At 35.5% G+C, this 26,177-nt stretch overlaps 1 protein-coding gene across 1 annotated transcript in view; it reads right to left on the bottom strand.

The window, feature by feature from the left end:
* Window positions 1-17,211: 17,211 nt before the first annotated feature.
* Window positions 17,212-26,177, bottom strand: part of LOC144962774 (uncharacterized) — a 46,614-nt gene continuing 37,648 nt past the window's right edge. The window contains exon 2 of the mRNA XM_078896014.1: window positions 17,212-24,428. Coding sequence (XP_078752140.1) covers window positions 21,823-23,847 — 2,025 coding nt within the window. The 5' untranslated portion in view covers window positions 23,848-24,428 and the 3' untranslated portion in view covers window positions 17,212-21,822. The remainder of the gene's footprint in view (window positions 24,429-26,177) is intronic.

Genomic DNA, 26,177 nt, shown 5'->3' with positions numbered 1-26,177 from the left:
GTTAAAAAGACACGTTCTAAGAGCTCTTAGAAGAACGTCATGTGTTGAAATAGCACTTTCAGAATTATTTGAATTAAACATAAAGTATTCAACATATCAATCAAAAGGACAAAAAACTCATTATCATTTTAATGGTCACGTCAAAAGGATTTATGTAATCCTTTAAAGGGAAACCAGTATAATGAAAAAATGAATTTATTCCACAAACTTCATCAGTTTCATATTATTTAACAATTATTACTGGCCGACATCAGTTAATGCTTTTAATAATAAACTTCTGAAGACAGGTGGGCAAGGCAGTATTTCATATTCTCATTGTATAAAGACACATGAAACATTTTCTACACATTATTGTTACCGGATGTAGAATATGTCAAGTTGTATAAAGTTTTCCTAAGTATTTTCATCACCACTGTAACATTGATTTGCTATTTCATCCTTTCATGAAATGTATCAGATTTCATTTCCATTTTGACTTATTTCTTAGGCTTCACCTTCATCAAACACAAATATGATTCAGATCTCATTTACTGTACTCATCCTTATTGGCGCACTTTCTCTCCAAAAAGTTCCTCTCATCCATCATTTCGATCATAAATACATTTGGTAAGGAAGTAACGTGATATTGGGCAATAGTTTGTAAAATGCTTCTATATTCATGTCCCTTGCCTCTTTATAAATTCACCCCTGCTGATGTTTCTGTATAGATGTTTACAGTATATATTGACTGTTGATCTTTTTGTGCTATGAGGACTTATTTACATACAGTGGTTTCCACCTAAAGGCCCGATGGTTTGCAATCGAGAAATACAAACACACTCCTCACACATTGCGAGTATAACCTTTGAATTCAGTATAGATTCAATTAGATTCTGGCTTCACTCATATTGAAGTTTTAAAAATGTCACACATCTTAAAGCCATATTTATATACCAACAGACTTAAATTTTGCCAATGAAACATGAACATGTCAGCTTATATGGAAACAGTGCCTGACTTTATCATGCTCATGTTCATCTTGTATTCTCATCTATAGACATTTCAATATGCCAGATTGAAAAAAAATACCAAAAAAAATCTTCACTTCTCCATCCAGCTTGTTTAAAAAGAATACCAAATGTTTACAATCTGTTTATCAGATTAAGAAATCAATAATCACAAATCATGTATTGCTTTAGCACCTCTCATAACACATTAAACTTGAAATCAGTGTTGCTGAGTGGTGTCCTTGTGTTATGGACGGATCCCGAAACCCTTGCATTATCAAACTTTGGCAATGCCCATCATTTTTGTTTTCATGCCAAAGCTCTGTTGAGCAGCTTTCATGATGCAACTCCAACTAATTCCTGAATTCCAATTTTGAATTTTGCCAGGGATTTGATTATAAGAAAAAAATTGGGGGGAGTCGATTGAGCCTCATTTCAATATTTAGCCTCGTTTCAATATTTTGCACAATGAGTTGGAAACACATTAATGTTGCTGCTCATTCCTTCCACAATAAATTGGAACCAAATCATCTCTCTCTTATGTAATGTAATATATTTTGTTTTGAATATAATGTTTTGAAAGTATTTGAGTGTATTCCTCTTTGTGGGATTCTGTGCTTGTGTCTGGACGAGACTTTGGTGATCTCAAAGCACATTGATAGTTAACTCATTGAGTATACTATTTGAACCAGTCCCCCTTGTCTTACCTTTTCTCAGGTGCTTTAATTGTAGATCTAGATTTTTTTACAACCCCACCTTCCATTTTACTGGTGCTGAAATTATCTAAAAATATTTCAAGCGCCGTAAAACCCTTAAGAACAAATAAAACAAATTAATGCTGCTGCTTGTAATTAAAATACAAACAGCAAAAATGAATTTGAATATAGTTAAATTTGATTTGACATGGCTTTATTTCTGTTCATATGGGATGATAATTTGTTCTAAAAAGGTTTATATTTTCATAAAGAAATAATTTATTTTCTGAAAGTCGTATTATAAAAACTATAAATTGTCTCGCAGGAATCTGATTTCAATTACTATTTTTGTAAAAGATTGATTTTATTTATATTTATTCCCAAAGTTTCAGTTATATAGATGATTAGTTAATGGCTTTGTGAAATACATGTATGTCCACATTTCCGATTATGTGAATCCTATCAACATAAAGAAAGCTCAGACTTGAGATGGTTAAGAAAGTGACTTGTGGTTGTAGAGATGAATAAAAATTTAATAAATTTTCCTGCAGGGCCCCCCAAAAAATTTTAAATCCTGGGCATACAGTGCAATTGGGAGTTCCATTAGCTCAGTTGGTAGAACACTCGCTTCACACACAAAGGCACAGAATTAAATCCTGAGTGAAATCTAGATTATTATTCTGACTCTGTCCACCCTGAAGTGATTGGGTAACTGGGAAAGTGCTTTGCGATAGACTGGCATTTTATCAAGAAGGTAGCAAGTAATTGCTATTGTTCATAATAAAGGATAAACCTGAAGGAACACTTTATACAGAGCAATTGGATCAAAAGACTGAGATCTCTGGAACGGATTTAAAAGTGTGTATCGTGATAAATAATATGTGCATTCCGGTTACAGCCATTCTCTTGGAAACCACTGGGTATTTTACTTTTACAATGTTAATGTTATCCATATGCCTCTATTTAAATGCAGTAGAATCATTTAGGATATTTTTTTTTCGCTTTTGTTTTTATTATTGTCATTGATTGTTTTTTGTTTGTTTTTTTTTTTTTTTGTCATGGAAATTGGTAAATCATAATTGAATAATGAGGGTAAAAATAGCTAACATTTCATTTCATTGTGCTGAAATCCAATTCAGGCAGTTATTTCCCTTTATTTTCGGCCGATCTTGTTTCTTCTACTTCTAGTTGTTGTTATTATTATTATTATTATTATTTATTCATTTACTCCCTCTCTCTCTCTCTGTCTCTCTCTCTCTCTCTCTCTCTCTCTCTCTCTCTCTCTCTCTCTCTCTCTCTCTCTCTCTCTCTCTTTTTTTTTTTTTTTTTTTTCTCTCATAAGTATGGGTATCCATCCAGTTTGTTAGAAATTGATAATACAACTTAACGATGTTTACTCAAGTAGGCTTATGTAGTATTAGGTAGGGAATTTTGTGAAGAAATGTCAAACATGTTGATATTTTCTTTATTGTACAATCTTAAGAATTTTAACATGGTCTGATGTTTGTGTTTACTGTACAATATCTTCTATTTTTATTCATTGTCGCAGCTTAATTGCAATAAACTAGGCTGATATTGATAAAGAGAATTGTTGGCTATTTCTTTTCCTTTTTTTTTTGTATTGTATTGTTTTTTGTGTATTACTTTGTAATAATAATAATAATAATAAAAAATGTACATTTATATAGCGCTTGTATATCCGAAGCTTCGAAGCGCTTCACATTGACCATTAGTAAAATCATTACACACTGCAGATTCGGACATACGAACAAAAGCTCACACGCATCCAATTACACACACACATCCATATACATACTGTACATATACATTACTCACACACACACAAATACACTCGTATATATATACATATTATATACTTTGTGACAAAGAATTCCTTCCTGCTTAAATCTCTTTTTGAATATTTGATATTTGATTAGATTGAAGAATAACGATGGATGTGTTGTAATTCCAACTGCTACATTGGAAAGTTTCAAATGAACATTGAAGAGAGGAAATATTCAAAGAAAGAAAATATCTTTTCGAGCTCTACTGCTATTATTGCTCTGGTAATATTTTTTACCAGCATTCCTCTGGGTGGGGTTCCTGACCTCCCATAGTGGGCAGGGGGGTACATACTGTGTCTTCTATCCCCTTATATCTGTTTTCCAACATATGATGAGATTTATAGGTGATCTCAAACTAAGTACATTGGCGGTATGCTCTTGGAATCTACATCTGATCCCTATTTGTTCCCAGTTCCCCTATGTCTTACTTTTTCTTGGGTGCTTTAATTGTAATTCTAAAACTTTTTACTATCCCATTTTCTTCCTTTTTACTGGCGCGGATATAACCTAAATGTGTTGCAATCGCCGTAAAACCCTTAAAAACAAACAAACAAACCATCATTCCCGTACCCACTGTCTGAGTGGGGTCTTTGACCTCACTTGGTGGGCATGAGGTCACTTGCTGTGTCTTCTATCCCACTTTATCTGGTTTCTGTCTTTGTCTCGGAATGTGATTACTTGGTTTGTCCTGGCCCGGTCAGAGTCCTTCAATGAGGAGGAAACAGTCAAATGTGATCGTGCATTTTTGGGGAGATGATATACATATATTTTTTGACACTGTAAATAATCTGTTTTGTTCTGTAATATTTTGTTCTTGTTTTGAACTTCTTGTTTTGTAAGCATTTGAATGTGTTCCTCGTGGTGGGATCGTGTGCTTTAGTCTGGATGGGACTTTTAGGTGATCTGAAACAAAACACATTGATATCTTGCTTTTGGAATCTACATCTGTTCTCTATTTGAACCAGTCCCTTTCGTCTTGCCTTTTCTCTTGTCCTTTAATTTAAATCCAGATTTTTAAAAATTGTCCTATCTTCTTCCTTTTTACTGGTCTGGAAATGCCGCAGACGCTGCATAACCCTTTAAATCAAACTAATAACATGCACTCACTGAGCTATTTAAAATGAGATGGACAATACATAGTAGGTGAAGTTGTTCTGTTATATTTATCTAGTTTTAAAATTATTTTCGTTAATCCACTAACAACAAAAACAAACTCAAACCATAACATTGGATTCATTTGATATCGCCTGACTTATTTTTCCTGACGATAATCGATTCTTGGGTCATCTGAAATATGTTATGATACAGTGCCAGACTACAGGAAGAAGAAAAAAAATTAGGCTGTATGGACTGTGTTCCTGCCACCATTACTACTTTATTTCTACACTACAACTTAAACTACTACTACTACTACTACTACTACTACTACTACTACTACTACTACTACTACTACTACTACTACTACTACTACTACTACTGCTACTACTATCTGGGTGGGGTCCTGACCTCCCATGCAGAGGTCACTTGTCTTCTATTCCCCTTTATCTATTTTCCAACTTGCTTTCTCACTCTGTCTTTGTCTTGGAAAGGCTCGGTTTTGTCTTTTCCCTTGTCGGAGTCCTTGACTGGGAGAGAGACAGTCAAATATATTATTGATATTGTTTTGGGAGATGATATTTTTTGTTGCTGTAAATCATCTCTTTGTTTCGATTGTTATATTTGTTGTTTTGAATGTATAATTTAAGCATTTGAGTGTATTCCTCTTAGTCGGATCCTGTGCTTGTGTCTGGATGAGACTTGTAGGTGATCTCAAACTAAGTACAATGACGGTGTGCTCTTGGAATCTCCTCTATTTGTACCATTCCCCTTTATCTTACTTTTCTCGTTCGCTTTTAATTGTAAATCTAGAATTCTTTTTACTATCCCGTTTTGTTCCTTTTTACTTGCGCTGAAATGATCTAAATGTGTCGCAAGCGCCGTAAAACCATTAAAAATACATAAAACTACGTACTACTACTACGTACTACTACTACTACTACTACTACTACTACTACTACTACTACTACTACTACTACTACTACTACTACTACCACTACTACTACTACTACTACTACTACTACTACTACTACTACTACTACTACTACTTCTACTGCTGCTGCTACTACTACTACTACTACTACTTTGCTGCTACTACCATTAATACTATTACGTACTACTCATTCACCTTTTCATTTATCTACTTTATTTATTTATAATTTATTTTGTAAATCGCCATGTTATTCCATGAAAGAATTCAAATAAATTTCCCAAGTGGCTACAATCATTTCCATTCCATTTTACAAATCAGAATGTGAAACCAAACTAGACAAGAGATTGAATATCACAAAATTATTGTTATTTATAACTCTCAAGGGATTTGAATCATTGCAAAAGCTCGATCATACAATGTTGTTATGAATTTGTGTTACGAAATGAGTACGACGTATTATGTAGTTTTCAACTCATATGACTTTTGGCGTCATTCTACAATCGTGAAAATAATTGTTGAAAAATTATTTATTTATCTATTTATTTATTTCATTGCGGCTATGTGGTCTCGTGGCATGACACTCGCCTTCGGATCGGAAAGTCCTTTGTTCGAGTAAGTTGAGTCTTTGAAAAAGGCTCTTTACTCACATTCTCTCACCGTACTCAGGTGTAAAATGAGTACCTGGCCGTTAACAGCGTTGTCTCTGTCCGAAATAATTGGAATATCGCCTAGCAGATGTCTTTTCTCGTGCTCCATTTATAAAGTTGCTGTTGGCTTGGTAACCAGGATAAAGCGTTTTGAGCATGTATAGTGGATATTGCGCTTTATAGATAAAAGCTCAAGTTATTAATTTTTTGTTGTAAAAATCATATTTTAAAGTGACATCCGTGAAGTCTCAAGTATGACCCAACATATCAATCTGCTATTATGTTAGAATGAAGCAAATGAAGAAACTTTATTTTATATTCAAAAAGATCAAAAGTGAGAATTTTCTTCAGAAACAATAGGGAACAAACGTGTGAAAGTGGTTCCAATCTCATCACCAATCTCTCTCTGAGAGAAGACAATCTCACTGGAAGTGTAAAACCACTCTTCCGGAGGGTTGAATACATACCTACCTTGTGTAAATGATCGCCTTGTTTCAGAGTGATGGCCCTCCATCATCCACTTTCTTTTACGTCCCGTAAACCTTAAGGGGACCATACACGTTGGGGGTTCTACGTGGGGGGGGGGGGTCTGGCGACGTATTGGCGCCACTGATCCGTGCGCTCAGCTACTGCGTCTCTATTCTATCTTTTCTTCTTGATCACAATCGTGATTACTTACCACAAAATGACGCCTGAGGTAACATATGTTAGGAAATATTACAATTTTTTCCCGACAGAGGCAACGTTGTTAACAGAAAGGTATTCATTTTACACCTGAATACGATGAGTGTAAAGTGCCTTTTCCAAGGACTCCGTTCGGAGCGGGACTCGAAGCGCGTGTCATACCACAAGACCACATGCATAACCGCACAAGAATGTGATGAGAGAAACTAGGTACGTGTGCATTGAAGGAGGAGAGAATGAACGGAGTGAGTAAAGTTCTTGGACTTGGATATGTATAGAAGGAACGAAATTGACGTCACTCAGCCTTTTGTTATTGTTTTTAGACAATCATTTTTGTTACTAAATTATATCAATCAGACTATTAACGTTCGAGGTTACACATAGTTTTATGTGTTGGTACCTTATATCCCGCTGTCGAGGTCGTGAGTATTTTACAAAAAACGCATAACATAAATACATTTGTAATCAGTTTCAATTTTAAATGCAATGTAAACAACGGAAATTTTTCCATTTTGTGGACAATAAAGATGATGATGATTTTTATTATTATTATTATTATTATTATTATTATTATTATTATTATTATTATTATTATTATTATTATTATTATTATTATTGTTATTATCATTATTATTATTATTATTATTATTATTATTATTATTATTATTATTATTATTATTATTATTATTATTACGACCACTATTATTATCATCATCATCATTTGTACATACAGTTTTGTTTCTTGGTACATTATATCACGCTGGCGGATGTTGTGAGTATTTTACCGAACGCATGGCATTAATACCCACATCCATCATCACGTAGTCAGAGAGCGTAGTCAAGGCTTGGCATCTGTCAATCATATGTTATGTGCCAAGTCAATGTATGTTAATGATGAAATCGCTCCATGTTTCAAAATTAAAGAAAAAACATTGTAATAATAATAACAATTTATTTCTAATTACAACATTTTTTGGAGTCAACACATAGTTCTTAGTATGAAACCTATAGTAAATTTCAGGCTGATCATGAATCTGAAGTCAAAACAGCGAAAATCCGATAAAAAATTGTCCACTTTTTTATACTGCCACGCCCCCCTCCAATCTCCTATCGCTTCGAAAAATATTAAGCACCCGAGGGATTTGCGAGTGACCGACCGTTCCCCCAGTTAGTTGGCTATAGGCGTTGGGATTTTGCTAGGATTTGCTTTAGTTTAATACCTTAAGATTAAGATTCAATATGTAACACATTCATTATTAGTCCTCCGAAGGACTGGTTACATACACACTTCCAATGATTTTTGAACCGGAAAAGTAGGTGTGACGTCACGACTTTTCTTCCCTATTCTCTCATTCTTTAATGCATTCTTTAATTTATGAGTTAAGCTTAAACGGAATTTCAGGCATTAAGATCACAACATATTAACAGGTTGAGACTATTGCTCTCATACTTCATTTACCTTACCTTACCGGAGTTCCGTCTCCCTTTACAGAGGTTGAATGTCTTGGAACGCCATTCTTCACGCTCAAGGGCCATTGCCGAGCAGTCGATTATCTTTTTGCCACTTGTTGCCTCCACATTTCCTATCAAGGACTTCCTTGGTTTGCCTCGTGCCTTTCTGCCAGCTATTTTTTTTTCCTCTAGCACTTCATTTATAAGTCATAAATAAATAAATAAATAAATAAATAAATAAATAAATCTGTAAAAATAACGAAAAAAAAAACCGCCTAGAGTTTTATGCCCCATGAAGGTCCAGTTTATCTCGGTACTATGCCCATAAGAAAGTGCGATGATTTCTTGCCTCCATCTGAAAACAAACTTAAGTATTTATATAGATCGATATCCACTAAACGTGATCAAATAGCTTTATAAGGAGTCCCTAGCCAACAGCAACACTTAACATGTAGGACGAGACATGACGCCAGTTAGGCGATGTTACAATTTTTTTTGTCGGACAGAGACAACTCTGTTAACTTAACGGCCAGGTACTCATTTTGCATCTACTGGTACGGTGAGAGAATGTGATTAAAGAAACTTTTCCAAAGACTCGTATATCCACCGCTCAGAGCGGGACTCGAACCCAGGACTTTCAGGTTTGAAGGAGAGTGCAATACCACTAGACCACACAACCGCTTGAATAGCACCCTCATCAATCTAAAAGTATTTTCCGCAAAATCTTATTCTTATATCACTGATGGATAGACAAAACCGTTGGCTTTTTTTAAAGATTGAACCAGATTCTTTTTGGTGCTCTACCAAGTTTGTTTCCAGACATATTGCTGACGTGTCAATAAAATGAGACCATGGAAAACGATATTGGCTTTGGGGCTATGCACCTTCTCGTCCCAATTTTAAGCCACTCTAATTTGGTTTAGATTTCTTAAAAGAGTGGACCTGTTGTTATTCGCCCACGGAAATACAAATCGACGGAAATGAAAACGGAAGCCGGCGCAGTATTTCTCGTGATTAGTGGAATCACGCACTCGACTCGGATCCAATTTGATTGTCTGTCAAGCCAATGGTCTTCCTTAATTCGATTCTCTCGCAACAACGAGATGCAAAGTTTACGCGATGGGTTTTGATTGTTTGTTTGTTTGTTTGTGTTTTTTTTTTTTTTGGGGGGGGGGGGGGGGTGTTGTTTTTTGTTTTGTTTCATTTTTTGTTGTTGTTGCTGTTTTTTGTTGTTTTTTCCCTTCTATTTTCCGAAAATTTTCAAAGACCGCTACTAACTTTTGTTAAAAGAAAATCATGAAGAACACTGATAATAAAACGCCTTTTAAATTTTGGATAGTAGTAGTCAAATTGAATGGAAGCTTCGCCATCCTCTCATCTCTCATTCGTCTTTAGTGTTTCATTCATCGTGTTTGGTTGTCAAGTAGGAAACCCGAAACGTCCATATCCCTTTTGTTCGTTAATCAAATTGAAGGTTCCATTCGAGCTTCAAGCAGCCACATTTATTGTTATTATATTTTGGACAGGAAACTATTACTTTACATTTATCGATCGATAGAGATGATCCCTTGGAATGTAAATGGCGCTGCTCGAAGCTCGAAAAAATAATTAACAATGTGAAATTGAGTGTAAGCTTCAATTTAATATACGAAAACAGATAAAATGGACGTTTCGGGTTTCCCCTTTATCCAACAAAACAGGATGAATAAAACACTTCAAACGAATGAGATAATGTGGTAGTGGCGTTGTTAAGATGAATAAAACAAGAAAAATAACAACACACACACAAACACACACACACACAAACAAACAATCAGTGTGTGTTCTCCGTCCCCCTCTTTTTGGAAAACGCCCTCAGTATGTGCTCTCTCGGCCATCTCTACATGCCTTTTCTTTTAAAACGCCTTCACTGTGTGAAATACCATTGAAGTATCATTGACTGAACAAATATGACAAATGTATAGTGGTCTTAACCATCAACAATGAATGGCAGATCACCAGAAAGACATATGAAAATGTCAGAATGAGATGGTGCCAGTAAGAGCAGAAAGAGAAACCCAAGGGAAATAAGAATCATCACAAAAATGACCAGCCTTCTCGACTGGTGTCGAATCTCAGCCCTCTTGATTAGCTGTTGATGTTTTATGCCTTTATGGAATCTATTACTTTGAACAGCTAAATATAATGTCTTATCGTTATTGTTTTATCTGGATGAAGAGATAGGTTGCTATTAGATAAATATAGACGAATTGAACTAAATAGGTATCTGAACAGAAAATAATAATAATAATAATAATAATAATAATAATAATAATAATAATAATAATAATAATAATAATAATAATAATAATAATAATAATGTGTTGCTAAACGGACGGTAGAATTTGTTTGGTACCTTTCGGATATGACGCTAATCTATCGCAAAGTGCTTTCTTCAAGATCTTAAAAAATAGATCTACATGTACTAAATTTTTTACATGGACAGAACCTCATGAAATCGGAACCGATAACGTATCCTTTGTTGCCTATCGAGATCCCGAAACAAACAGATAAATGAATGAATAGACAGACGGATAGAGATAAAGATAAAGAAAGATAGATGGATAGATATATAGATAGATAGATAGATAGATAGATAGATAGATAGATAGATAGACAGACAGACAGATAGATAGATAGATAGATAGATAGATAGATAGATAGATAGATAGATAGATAGATAGATGGGTGGATGGGTGGATATATAGATAAATAAATAAATAAATAAATGACCAGATAGAGAGGCAAATAGATAGTCAGATAGATATATAGATAGATAGATTGGTGAATGGTGGATAGGTAGAATAGATTGCTCTTAAAGACAGAATGCCTTTCTTTCTGACCACATAATTTCAGGGCATTAAAAGCAAATTATGATGCAAATCTCCCCTCATTTTTGCCCAATTCACTTTACCCCAAAGCTCTAGAGAACAGAATTATGATACATAATATTAAAGGGACAACGCACAATAGCATTTATTCTCTTTGTATTGATTTTAATAATGGCCGAGGGCTGGCTTCACAGGAAGTGAGAGAAAGAGCGTTGGAGCTGAAGTGTCTCCTCGACATATTTAATGAAAAGAGTAAACGAATCTTAATCTTCTGAACGTCTGACAAAGCAAAGATTTTGGCGATTATTGCTTATTACGTGTTTGTGTCCAAAAAGGGCAGATTTATTTTCAAAGAAATAAAAATCGTTTGGCAAAAAAGACGGGTAAATATAATGCTCAAGAATTCTTTATCCTTTCGTATTGCCCCGAGTGTATCGCTTCCTTGGTTTTTCTCACACACGATGAAATCAATGTTTGCATTTTGTCTATGAGATGAAAAGATTGACAAACGAAATGTTCATCAGAGAAGCGTTCTGGTAGATAATATCTTGCAATTCGCCCCCCCCCCCCTTCCGCCCCCCACACTCCTATTTCTCGTATGATTCATATTTGGATACAGTCAAGTCTTTCTTTTTACAGTAAGTCAAGTTCATCATCACGAAATGAAAGCTTTGCCAGTGATTGGTCAATAATTTTACAAAAAGTTCATCAGACTGGTCTTCACTCAGTCTAGCATTGTAGCGCGACGTCTCGGAGGAAGACATGTTTTTGTTGTACACCAAATGTTCTTTCAATCTCCTTCCCCCTCATGATGGAGAGAATTTCATTTTCCGTATGAAGGAGGGTTGGTTAAAATGGGTGTTTATCGCTGGGTTGGGCAAATTTCTTGTTACTATTCTTTTCTAGTTGTTATTTTCTAATTTAAAATGCCATTATCATGCACGCATGCTCTATTAACAGCCATTCGTTGTCCCTGGTTGAATTCATTGACAACCATAGTCGCATTTTCAATTAATTTAAGCTGATTATAATCTGATTTTATTGTGGAAAGTTTATGCCAAATCTTAACAAAGAACGACAAAATAACGTTTAATGTGATTGGGGATGATGCTTAGTTAACAGCAGCTTTTTTGATGGTTTCACCATATTATGACCATCTATCTAATCTGCAATTTTTTTTCGAACCCATAAACAGTCTCAAAATCTCCCGAGAGCCGTGTCACGATGCAATGTTCAACCACATGCTCCGGGTCCTCAGGATAGATCCCGCAACTAGTGTAGATCCCCAATGGTGTTGTATAAATGGTGTTAGGCAGATCGTGGACCGTAGCATATTGACCCTCCACTCAATGATCCTATTACTGGTACAGAATCCAAGAAACTTCCCCTTCAGCCCTGTGGAAACATCTCCGCCCCACGGAATATTATCATCGCCCTTCCATGGAAAGGGATGCTAAGCACGTCGGCTTTTGTTGCAAATTGTGATGACGAGAACACGAGGGTTGATCAAATATGAATTCCTCTGTTAAAGAGATTGTGAATTTTTAGGAAAGGGTTATCAATTTCCCACATCATTGCATAAACAAACAATTGGAAACTTCCAATGTACACTACGCTCTTTTAGTTTCTTCGTACCAAAGCGCACAAACCAAGTACCTCTTAATTTCTCAATTTGATATTTTCGAAGAATCAAACACCTTCTACTTTGAAGGACTTTTTAAGGCCAAGGTCAAGGAAAGATGCAAGAAGTTTAACGCTTTGGTAAGTGACAAAGCCGACAGAGAACCGCTTTTTGTTTTTGTTTTTGTAATTCTACTAGATTTTTTAAGAGTTTAAGGCGAGGAGTGTTTCTTGCTTTGTTATTGTTTATTCTCTTTTTTATATCTTTTTTTTTTACCCTGGTCAAATCTGTTTAAAGAAAATAGATTTATGTTTCAAAGACCATTGGAGTGATATCCTTTGACGAATGCCAAAGGTTGGGTTTCTGTCAAGAAAATACTTTTTCAAACACGGCATGAGTGTTAATAAGAGATTTATTTTGCTAGGAAACAAATCGATCTTTTGTGTTTTTGACGTATCTGTTTTTTAATTAATTTTGACAAGTTTTTGGGGTTATTCTAATCCAGAATTTTAGGGAGTAAACATTATTTGGTCAAATTATAAAAAGGTTACATCCTAAGTTATTGTGTCATCCACTAAATTAACGAAAATTCTCCTGTACGCGTGGCTTACACTCAACCTATGAGAATGTAAAAATGCATGTATATCCAGTTGACTACCGCACTCAGTTTTTGCCAAGAGGAAGGTCATTTAAATCGATTGATATCTGAAGGACGAGTTTTTGGCCACATTTTTAATTACGTGTCTATCAAACACACGGTGTATAAAATAATATAGAGCCCAATTAAAGGTTGTATACGACGTGCACTTATTAATATTTACACCTTGGATGTATATCATTACTGTCGAGTGGCAATCCATCCCTTCCCATCCCGTAGGACCATATTAGAAAGTAACAAAGATTGAATAAAGGAAGAATCACAACGCCATTTTCCACGTTGACTGTTTGCTTTAAGAATTATCGGGAAATATATGACACAGTTTTCGTTTTTCATTTCCTCCAGTCACAATATACAGCTGTGTTAATAAGGCAGCCACTTTAAATTAAAATAGGAATTTCGAATAACAAGACTTTGCAAAGAGAATAATTTAAGAGATGATTGTAAACTCTGCTTCCGTGACTGCAACAATCACTCTTTGCTTCGATTATTTTTGAAACGTACCAGGTTTTTAAAAACAAAATTATAGCGAATACTCCAGCTGTACAGTTTATTTTAAATGAAGCGATCATTTATAAACCTTATTACAATTATAAAAGACCAAGCGAATGAATTTTGAAAATCAACGGTAATAAGTTTATTCATTTACATAGAAACACGCTTATCAACAAGGTTTGACGAAAGACATGGAAATTGGCACGAGACTTGTAACATCAAGGATTATAATATCTAACGTACCGTTTTCTCCATGAACACGATACTCTTATGCATCGAAAATTTACTTCGAATATTTATCCCTATGTATGATTCGACCTTGTAACTCTATTTCAAATTTCCACATCGTTCGTGCACTCCAGGAAAAATTGTTTTTATAGAGGGAATTACAGGTTCGTGAAGCTTGAAATCGTGCACTTCAAGTTGATGAACTCTATAAGCTTGCCAAAATTTAGCTTGATATTAGGTCTTGTATGATGGACTCATCATTCCTCTAAAAATGTCAATATTTTGTTATTTATTGTCTATTATTGCCCGCGGTATTCCTGCACCTTTCAAAGGGTAACCATTCAAGTCGATATATTTTTCAAGTTGTGAGATGTATGCCTGGAGGTAATGAATCTCTTAGCCGCTGCATTTATCTTCACGACTACTTCAAGCTGTTCAAAACGACGTGCATGGTTTTAAAGTGCAAATATTGATTTTTGTGTACGCAGCTTTTTAACTCGTAATTTCTTTTTGCTGCATCTCATGATTTTGGAACGGGCCACAAGACAGGACCATATTTATTCATAACTTTTATCAAAATTTTATTTATTATTTAACGATAATTTTTCAAAGGAAAAGAAAATTCATTTAGATATTGAAAGCATGTCTCATTTAAGCACATTATTTACTTATCGATAAAGGCCTAAATAGATAGATAAATAAATTTATAAATAGCTTTTTAAAAGATAACATATAAACTTAATTATAGACTGGCTTTATATTTCTAAATTTGTCTAACGTCTGGTGTGTGTGGGCAAGAGAGAGAGAGAGAGAGAGAGAGAGAGAGAGAGAGAGAAAGAGAAAGAAAGAGAGAGAGAGAGAGAGAGAGAGAGAGAGAGAGAGACATATATAATATACGTGGGTGAGTCAAAAAGTAATGGGACTCTGCTTATTACTTTAAAACAAATTGAATCAATACCTTGCATAATACCCCAAATTAAAGCTTGGTTAGCCGTGTAGAATGCTACATAGTTTCCACCTCTCTTAATAGCCACAGTCCACCTTTTTGTAAGGTCATGTATCCCGTCCTCGTAAAACTGAGTTGACTGAACTTTGAGCCAATTTTTCACTACTGCCTTGGCTTCTTCTTCAAAGCAAGATCCCCTCATTGCCTCCTTCTGTGGACCAAAGTCCGAAAATGTCAAGTCTGGTGAATTAATAAGAAGGGTGAGACAGCGTTGTCCATCAAAATGATGCGATTACCTCCCTTTTCCTGGCACTTGTATGTTGAGGGCATATTCATGAAGAAACAATACTCGTTCCATCTTCAAAGCCGGTCTAACTCGACGAATTTTTGCTTTTAGTTGCCTCATGGTCTATTTGTACCGTTCATAGTTTATAGTGGCTCCCGGTGGTAGGAAATCAACGAAGATTACACCCTAATGTCCCAAAACACTGTTGACATAATATCCCAGCTGATTTCTCAGTCTTGAAGTTTTTGATCTTTGGGGAAGAGAGGTGTCACCATTCCAATGAATGTCTCTTTGGTTTCAACCCACCCAAACCATTGCCTCTACAAAATACCCGAGTTTAAAATGTTTCTCGAGGTATCTTCTTCGAAAACAAGAAATTCAATGATAGCTTTCCGTCGATGACGGACATCCATGGGGGCAGCCATTTTGAACTGTCAAAACTTTGTTAAAATTTGTTAAGATTTGTCTCATTACTTTTTGATTCACCCTCGTATATATATATATATATATATATATATATATATATATATATATATATATATATATATATATATATATATATATATACGAGGGTGAATCAAAAAGTAATGAGTAGCATATATATATATATATATATATATATATATATATATATATATATATATATATTTACAGAGAGAATGAGAGAGAGAGAGAGAAAGAGAGAGAGAGAGAGAGTGTGTGTGTGTTTGTGTCTGCGTGTGTGTGTGTGTGAGAGAGAGAGAGAGAGAGAGAGAGAGAGAGAGAGAGAGAGAAGAATAGAGGCAGTCAGAGAGATAGATAATATATTAGGTAGATAGATAGATCGATCGATAGAGAGATGTAGTAAGAGCGAGTGGGAGGAAGAGAGGGAGAGAGAGAGAGAGAGCGAGAGAGAGAGAGATAGAGAGAGAGAGATAGAGAGAGAGATAGAGAGAGAGATAGAGAGAGAGATAGAGAGAGAGAGAGAGAATTTCTATTCACCCCAACAAACCATGTAATTCTTATCATTTTGTGTTATTGCCTCCATCTTACGATTTACATTTCAACATCAACTCTTCTATCGATCGTCCAGCATCTCGCCTAATCCAACTCTCTTCACCAAGTCTCTCTCTTCCACTGTCCATGTCTATTTATTTTTTTGTTATTGAGATCGATCCAGATATCTGGTACTATTGTCCTTCTACTCATGTTCCGGTATATCATTATCTTCGTTTTGGTTAACCACAATATCAACCGCTCTTTCTCTCTCATATTCAGCACGGAAATATTTTTTTCCATACACCGAGAGAGCACACTGCTATAAGTCAGGATTCATACGTTCAAAATGTTTTGGACATTTTTTGGAATGACGTAATTCAAAAAATTAATAGAGTAAAATTGACATATTTAGACCCCTTGGTCAAAAAAACACCAAATACATCATTGTTGCAAGTTTTCAATAACATTTTGGGTTTAAGTCATTCTTAATATGTTTTACTTCTTTCTCGAAAATGCAGTAACAACATTAGTAGTAGTAGTAGTAGTAGTAGTAGTAGTAGTAGTAGTAGTAGTAGTAGTAGTAGTAGTAGTAGTAGTTGTTGTTGTTGTTGTTGTAGTAGCAGTAGTAGTAGCAGTAGAAGTAATAGTAGTAGTAGTAGTAGTAGTAGTAGTAGTAGTAGTAGTAGTAGTAGTAGTAGTAGTAGTAGCAGTAGCAGTAGCAGTGGTAAAAAGTAATTAAATAAAGATATATTTACCTTAATTTAAAATCAACACACCTTGAAAGAAAAACCATTAAAACTCGTATATGGATCTTTATTCAAAATTTTATGGAAGTATTGTGGATTTTCACTTTAGAAAAGAATAATTACATTTTCAGTAATCATTACGTTAATTTTTTCACACTCCATCTAAATCTATTGTTCCAGTAAATAACTATCGATATACATATTCAGATACACACAAGACTTTGGTTATTAAATATCAATCATCAATTCTGGTTTTTACAACTTGCTTGATGAGTATTATGTACAGTACAAAAATAGTATATTTGTATTAGACCTGCCACTTTCAATTTTGAGAATTTGTAGATCATAGGAGAAAACACTTGTTTTTCCTTTTTGTTACGTATTTTATAAATTGACAATTTGATCTCAGCAGATTTAAATAACATTTCAAAATACTTGATAGATATCTCTGACATCAACACTTCCATCACAAGAAGTCATTTTGGATCAAACATGTTTGAGTAGTTCGGTTAGAGCTAGAGCCAAACATTCGTAGATCTACGAATTTGTTGTGAAAGAAAGCAGATCTTTAAGTAGGTTTATTGTAGAAGAATGCAATGCGACTTAAAACCATACAACAATGTAGCCACCTCAGTTCTTCGATGTTTTAATCAAACTCCCTTAATGTACTTTGATTCACTAAATGAATACATTGTAATACAACAATATATTATATGTATTACTTTCATTATTTTCATTTTTAGTTCCTATACCATTCACACCACACGCTGCATGTCGCATCTCATAACTTGCAACAACAACAAAAAAGACTTTAAAAAAGATTCATGTGATTTGTATACAATATTAAAAAGAAACAACTCTCCGATGATGTGGCTCTGGTATACAACGCTGTGCACGTCAAAATGGGTCCGAACCATAGCCAACTTCAGAACATGCCTGTTACCCAGATCAATGAGTCACACAGATCAAAATCATTAGTCGCAGTTTTAATAGAAGTTGTTGAAATATATAAATATTGTCAAGTGTGATAATGCAATCCCTGTCTTTACTGTGTCCACGTCAAATTCCAGTCCATATTTTTTTTTCAAGTGAATAAGGGTTGGCAGATTAATTTGTGTGCACCCACAGACTTATTTACTGGACCACTTTTGATCGTTGATAGCTCAAAAGATTCGTCTCGATCAATCTTAAACTCCACAATAGTATGATGAATAAAATAAATAAGTGCCTGAGCGTAATACACCTTTCTCTACCAGAAATCTTTGCATGTTCTCCACCAGTGTAATGTGATTAATGCTTGTAAACTGTGGGACTAATTCACTCGGTTGCCTAGCTTGTTCTAAAGGTGTCCTGAATACACGCCGATCAGCCAACATTTTGGGTCCTCCAGATTCTGAACACTTTTCACATATTTTTTAAAACAAATGAGTTGAAAACGCATGCGGTGTTACAGTACAATTTCATTATTTGCTGTATCCAAACACTGCGATTAGTGACTGGAAGGCCACCCGATTCAGCGAGTAGGCAGGTTATGGTTCACACATAATCTTTTTAATTAGGTAACTGATAATACAGCAGTAATAGTTTATGATATATTTACGGTGGACGGCATGTGTTACACTTTTTTGTGGTTATCAGCCGCCTTGATTTGTTGCCCTTCTGACGTGTCTGGGTCACATGATTATAATTTTGTGACTCCGTACCAAAGCTACAATGAATACATGCCTTCTAGTACGGTTCCAGCTTGTGAGCATTTGTCACATTGTTTTGACACAGCATTTGACACAGGTATTAAAGATAGCTTTCCTCCATATTCAATTCCCATATTGACAATTCATCATTTTGTGAAAACTTAAAATCAGACACAGAACATATCTAATACTCAATGCTTAATCATGACCATTTAGTGAGCAAAAATTTCCATTCATGCGAAATGTCATAAAATATTAAAATATGAGCTATTTCTTCTCCGATATATTTTTACATGATCGAAACGAATTTCTCAAATGCATTATTTTTCATTCATTCATTCATTCATTTATCTTAATATTCTTCACTTCTTCTCTCATCTCTTTTCTCTTTGTACTTATACGTGAAAATGCATTACTCTTTGAAATAATTTCTGCAGTGATGGTAATACAGAAAAATCTCCATGGTCTCTATCTTCAATTTTGAAAAAAAAAGTCATTTAAAGTTTTGTTAAAAGTCGACAAATCAGAGGTTAAACCTCTGGTTTACCCCCCCCCCCCCCCCCCTTCTTCCAAATAAAAAAATAGTAAATTTTAAAGAAACCAAAAAGAAAAAAAAAAACCGTTTAATCAGTATACTTTAGATATGTAGGCTGATTTTTCAATTGCCCTTCTCTAAGACTTTAGGGCGGTGAGGCGTTAATTTAATACAAGGCCTATATATAAAAATGGCTTAAAAGCCATGAAGTGGAAAGAGACTGGATTCGAATGTCTATTTGGTCGTGTGACAAATACTGATTTTGCAAAATGAATAAAAACCTTGAAAAATCCACGTTTTCAATAATATTGTCATTTGTGACCCATCGCCTCAACCGGGTATTATGCCGGCGTAAAGAAAAATTCTGTAAAGACATTAGGCGATATTGCAATTTTTTCCGACAAAGACAACGCTGTTAACGGCCAGATACTCATTTTTACACCTGAGTACGGTGGGAGAATGTGAGTAAAGAGCCTTTTCCAAGGGCTCAACTATGCGCCGAGCGAGGTGCAAACCCAGGACCTTCCGATCCGAAAGCGAGTGTCATACCGCTAGACCACATAGCCGCACGGCTTAATTAAACTTATAACAATTTTGCCAAGGTTTCATATATAAAAATAAGATAAAAAATAAATCCTCTTTATTCAGCCAATAGGGGAAATTTGTCTCTAGGGTCTATTCCAAGGGAAGGCTGGAATAACCCAGGCATCAGCCGCAGTGCAGCACCGCAAATTGAGCTAAGGCGAGGTGACTTGCTCAAGGCCACACAGCGCAGTTGCGGGTGATCGAAACGGTACCTTTCAGGTATGAAGCAAAGACCTACCGCAGGAGCACGCTGCCCCTGTAAATTCCATTGTACGAGTATATTCAGTTTTCAGCATCCATTTTATCCCTACATAAAATGTAGCAGTTTAGGCAATAGATCACAATTTTAATTTTATATAGTGATAAATATCCACTCCTTTTTTTATATTCTTCACCTGCGTACTTCCTATGGACCAATGTCGTTTTCTTATAACGCGATAGAATGAGAATGGTGTCAATGACCCAACAGTCCAGGGTCCGGTTTTGTAATAAAAATCAAGCGGTGTTAAGCATGCTCAGAGACCGGATGGGTGACAATGATTACAAAATTTTGCACCTGGAATTATGTCATTATCTGGGTCCTTCACACATATCATTCCATTCAACTCTGGTGTGAATGAGTGTTTAGTTAAGGGCAATGAACGAATATTTTAAAATCGTTGATACAAAAAGGCGCCCTTTAAATATAAGAAATATAATTGTAGTTTCATACTGATTGCTAAGGAAAATTACGCATTTCGAAGCATAGGGAGTTTAGTCTATTTTAGTCTGTTAAAATGTGCTAAATTAATGTGCAGATTGCGGGTAATATTCATGTTATGACACCCTAGTATGCCACAAAGTTGGAAGGTAGTAAGTATCAGGGCAGCAGAGTAGCAGTATTCATTGGTAATGACAACTAAAGCTCATAGTCCTGCCCCCTGCATGAATATTTATTCGACTGACCACCTGCTGATTGATGTGCAAAGTTTCCCAGCCAGGCAATTCCAGTCAGCATAATTGAGCTAATAAACAGAGCGTTAATTGATAATTTTTAAAAAACTTGAACTTTAATACAGAGCAATCTCCACTAAATGTGCTCAATGCGCATTACAAGGGACCTTAAGCCAACGGCAGCACTTTACGTGTATGATGAGACCTGGTGTCTATAAGGCGATATTACACTTTTTTCGACAGAAAACAAGATAAAGTTAAATTCCGGCACTATGGATAGTGTGGCTCTAAACGTTTTTTATTTACCTTTTATTTTTGTCCTTTTTTTTGGGGGGGGGGGGGGGGACAAAAACAACAAGGACACAACGTCCCTGTGCAAACGGAGCAGAGATGGGAATAAAAAGACATTTTTTTTCAAATGCACTCGTTAATAGTATGAAAATTATCTTCTGTCTTCCCCGTCTATCTCTTTTAATTTCTCAATTCCTTTCCATCAAACCTTCCATACAATAATTATTTTTCTCTCTATCTCTCTTCTTTCTTTTCTACCCTCGCACTTTTCAATCCCAGCCCGACGTTCCCATTCCTAGAAATAGTTGTGCAATATTTCCTTTTTTTTTAACCACTTCCAATTCTCTCACCAGATGTCGACAAACACAGGAACAGAACAACACGGCTTGTTGAAACAGTAATGGATCATCAATATTTCATACATAATCCAGCCAGTATTGTGTTTTCCAATCTCAGAATTTAGCCTTTTGTGTAAGTAACCTTTAAGAGATATTGTGTTTGGGGCACACTGTTTAAAATTTCATAATCTTGTTTTCCCACACGAGCATTGTGATTGCTAGTTATACTTTTCCCCCAGACGGAGTAGCATCAAGTATTTCCGTGAATTTGATTTATTAATTTATCACACTTTTGTTTCTTTTCTTGCAGGCCCATACCCGGCCAACATTGGGTTTGCTTTCCTTTGCAGTGGAAAATCATCCAAACTTGAGTTGGTTAACCCTACAAATGCTTTACTTAGTCCGTCTCTGACGTCATCATCAATGTCTCGTCTACTCAGTGGCTTGCTAAGGTCGATGGCTTGAGAATCTGTTGTATCACCCATACAGTAATCCCCGAAGCTGGACGATCTGTCTGTATCTGATATAATTCCATCATCCGCGTCATAGGCATACGCCCAATGACTGCCTAAGGAATTAACTACGTCGTCCGAATAGAGACAATCCTCTGTGGAAGGAACTGATAGAATATCACCGTTTGACCCATTCATGGGACTAAATTCCTTTCCCTTCATGCTTTTCGGACTACCCGGGCCAAAATACGTTTCTTTAGGTAAGAGATTTGATGTCTCTGTGGCTTCTTCGGTATCAGATTTGTAAAATCCTCGCAAAAAATATTTGAGGTTTTTAAACACTCCTGATTCATCAGCCAACAAATTAATATCATTGAGAAGGCGCACCATTTCCTTGTCACGATCCTTTTCAGAAAACGAGAACGAGGATGAAAGAGATAGCTTATTATTGTCTTTGAAAAAGTCAAAATTTTTAGAGTTTGTATTTTCATTTACATTTTCTAGTGGTAACAGATTAATGGGATTAAAAGGCAGAGAAGTGACACTCTTTGTACCACCGTCTTCAAATGACAAACTGCAAGAGAGAAGGGAAGATCGATCAGACAATTTATCACTTCTTTCTGTTCCGCTGACTCCCAACGACTTGCCCGCGCCGCTTTTTCTACTGGATGGACGGATATCGATATCATTGTAGTGCCAAAGGCTCGAGGAATAATTTAATAGAGACTGGTTTTCTGTTTCACTTTCTAAATTGGAAAGACCATCTAAAGTATCCATGTCGTTACTGGCACTGTTACATATCCCTAAGGGAGGCATATTGGCAAGAAGTTCGGACACTTCCAAGGAACACGAAGAAACTATGACTGGGTCGTCAAAAGAAGATTCTCGCTTAACGGTATGCGTTTCATCACATTGTTCATTATTCTTTTTTACACCCTTTGTAGTTTCCTGATTGACGCCACAGTCGTTTTCCAAGTCACTCTCTATGATTGGAAAAAACAAGTTATCTAAGGCGGCCATCCTTGCATTGTATCGCTCTTGGTAATTGAAATTCTCACACCCTCCCAACAACCTACATCGCTGTGGTGAAATTGCCTCAACCGAAGGATGAAGTTTTACCTCAATAACATCCTTTGACACTTTAGAAGCATTTGACCCAATTTCATCGTCCCAGTCAATGGTTGGTACATTGTCCGAAACACATTTGGAGCAGAGCTGTTTGTTACAGAACGGATTTCCAAAATGACTACTTTTACAAAATTGGTTCTTCGCTCCAAGAAATGTAAACCTTCTATCTTTTGGACTAAGATCCTCATCATCACAGTCAAGACGGAGTTTGGAAAATGTATTTCCATTTTTGACCGTAGTCTGTGGTTGGCTCCTTTTTTTTCTACAAGTCCACGGCTTTCCTGTTTCACTCTCAATAGAAGTGATCGTGTCAGCATCCCCGTCCCCATTCGTCCTTGTAAACATTCGTCTCGTACATTGATGATTTTTATACTGCGCGGACCTGAATTTATCACGTGATACAAATTCGTGGTAGTAGTTACGAAGACTGGCTTCCTCTCGTTCTCTTCTGATGTATTTCACCATGAGTATGACAATACTGAAGGCATAGAACATCAAAACGATGACGATGTATAATAAAGCATCGAGTGACCCAGGCAATTTCACCGCCGAAGGAGTTTGAGATGATAAAGCCTCATCACATGGCTCTTTGGAGACTTCAGTGGTAAACTGGGTGGTCTCCGATTCTCCCTGAGGCGAGAGGTTCATGCGGATCACAGAAGACGTCATATTACTGTCCACCGTTGAGTTAATGTTGGTAACATTCGCTAGAAGGATCGTAAAATTCATGGCATCCTATTCTAGTTATCATCCGAATGTATGAATTAAATACATATCAATACGTTTTCTAGCAGTCATTCTCCTTATTTTAACTTCAAATTCTCATAACCAAAAGATTTCATTTCTACTTCACGTTTTGCCATAATTCCTTTCAGGTGGCTCATTTGCTATACTCTAAGATATTATATATCTCGTTTCCTTAATCCTCTTCCATTTGTTTCATCCACTCCATACTTCATAGCGTAATTATTCCTGTCAGTGGGTTTGAGATAATGAAAGGACATCTATAAATCTATTTACATGACAGACGAACCAATGTACACAGGTTCCTCGTTTTGATCCAACAACGAATTATTAATCTTCTTGTCTGTCAGTTTTGACAGGGAAAATAAGCACTAAAAACCAAGAAAAATTACAAGGACGTCTGAGTCGTTATCCAAATGAAATTGAATAAAGCGGCAAATCTCTTAGTTGAGGTTTTATGGAGTGGGGATGAAGTTGAATTTATTAGAGAAAGTTATGTCGATTTTTTGTTGTTGAAATCCTCCATATATTCGTTAGTTCAGCCGCAGTCGGAGCTTCATAAAAATCTGAAAAAAGATAGAAAGAATGTGATGAAGCTATTGTTTAGTTGTCAAGATCTGATATATTTAGCAAAATTCGTTCTATAATTGTTGAGAAATTAATGGTTGTAGAACATAAAGGGATTTTGTGGATTTTGATAATGATGTTGACGGCGAAAATAGTTATTATAACATCATTCCTTCTACCACCACATTACTACTACCTACCTTAATGTGACTTTCATTCGACCGTGTTTAATCCAACTATTAGATTGACGTTTTCTGTTGAAAAACTTATTTGTCCACCCTCTATACCCAACTGTGTAGTCTTGACATCTCCTTGTCGACGGTGTTCATATATCAATCAATACCTTGTAGCTTTTTTAATATTCATTTTGTCTCCAAAACATTATCGATTCGTTCTTATTTTTCACGTGAAAAAGCATTCATTATGATAAAGGGCCAACCCGAAACGTCAAAACTAAATAATTTATCTTACTTATTAAAGCTTAACAGTTTCATTAAAGCTCAACAGTTTCCTCATATCTGTTTTCCTATAGATTAAGTGGGTCGTTTAAGGTTTTTAAACAAATTAAGAATTTGTGTCATATGTCATATATAAAATAGCGACATATCAACTGTAAAATTTATAATGTCAACCAGTCAATGTAAAAGCCTTGACTTGATCTATATTGAAAATTCCATTACTCTTTCTATCTATGCTGTCGAGCTGTGATTTAAAAGCTTTGTTAGAATCTTCCGGTTAACCGGAAATTTCATTATTTTCATTTCAAGACCATGGATGGCGAGGGAAATTGAAAAGGAAGGGAAATTTATATCGTCAGTCAAGGTGAACGGGTTTGATTGAATTGGCGTTTGAAGACTGTCCGTATTTTACTGTCTCGCATACTAAAAATAAAAGATGTATGTGTATAGGTGACTATCGGAAGAAACTGTGAATGTAAAGAGTTTGGTTGACAAATTGTTAGAAAATAATTATATACATTATATGAGATCTAAAAAAAAAACCTGGTTAATAATTTTGTATTGTATGATTTTATTTTCAAAAATCGGCCAGTCAGTTTGTAAATAGTTTAAATCACAACTAAATGTTTTACTTAATGTTTTATGGGTAGATCTATCTGATTTTAAAAGAACGCTTTAAAATTTTGCAATTTAAAAAATTTTTTTGACTTGACAAATGCTTTATGGCTTTGATCACTTCAAACGCCTAACAAACACATATTTGATCAGTCACTGCGACACCATAGAAAATAAAATACCAGATACTTTTGCTAAAATGGAATGGAATCAGAGGAGACACAAGATGAAAACTTTTATGAAGTTGTCGAAATCAAGTCAATCATCGCTGGAGGCCCATACAAACGCCAACAAGATGGTACAAGACACATCTAATCTTTAATGAAAGTGACCCAATTAATATTTTAAATAGAAAACACTACGTCAAATTCTTTAGACAACGATCAGGCAGGCCCCAGTCGCCTGAAATACCACATGCACAGGATTTTCAAAATAGGAGAAACAAACATGCGTGATAATTGTGGTGAAGGAGCAGAAAATGCTCATCATATACTTCATAGACTTGCCCAACGTATGCAACAGCAAGAGAGGATTTCTGGCCCGGTACCACATGATCTTATCTGCAGAATAGGCCCTTGACAGAGCTGAGGAAGACAACGACGTTCCTTCACCAACTAGACATTCAAGTATGAAGAAAATATGAGGGGGAACGAAGAAGAAGAAGAATGATAAGTA

Source organism: Berghia stephanieae, chromosome 1, assembly GCF_034508935.2.
Source record: "Berghia stephanieae isolate SIO BIC M18660-M18661 chromosome 1, UCSD_Bste_1.3, whole genome shotgun sequence".
NCBI lineage: Eukaryota > Metazoa > Mollusca > Gastropoda > Nudibranchia > Aeolidiidae > Berghia > Berghia stephanieae.
This window is presented reverse-complemented; position numbering and strand designations above follow the sequence as displayed.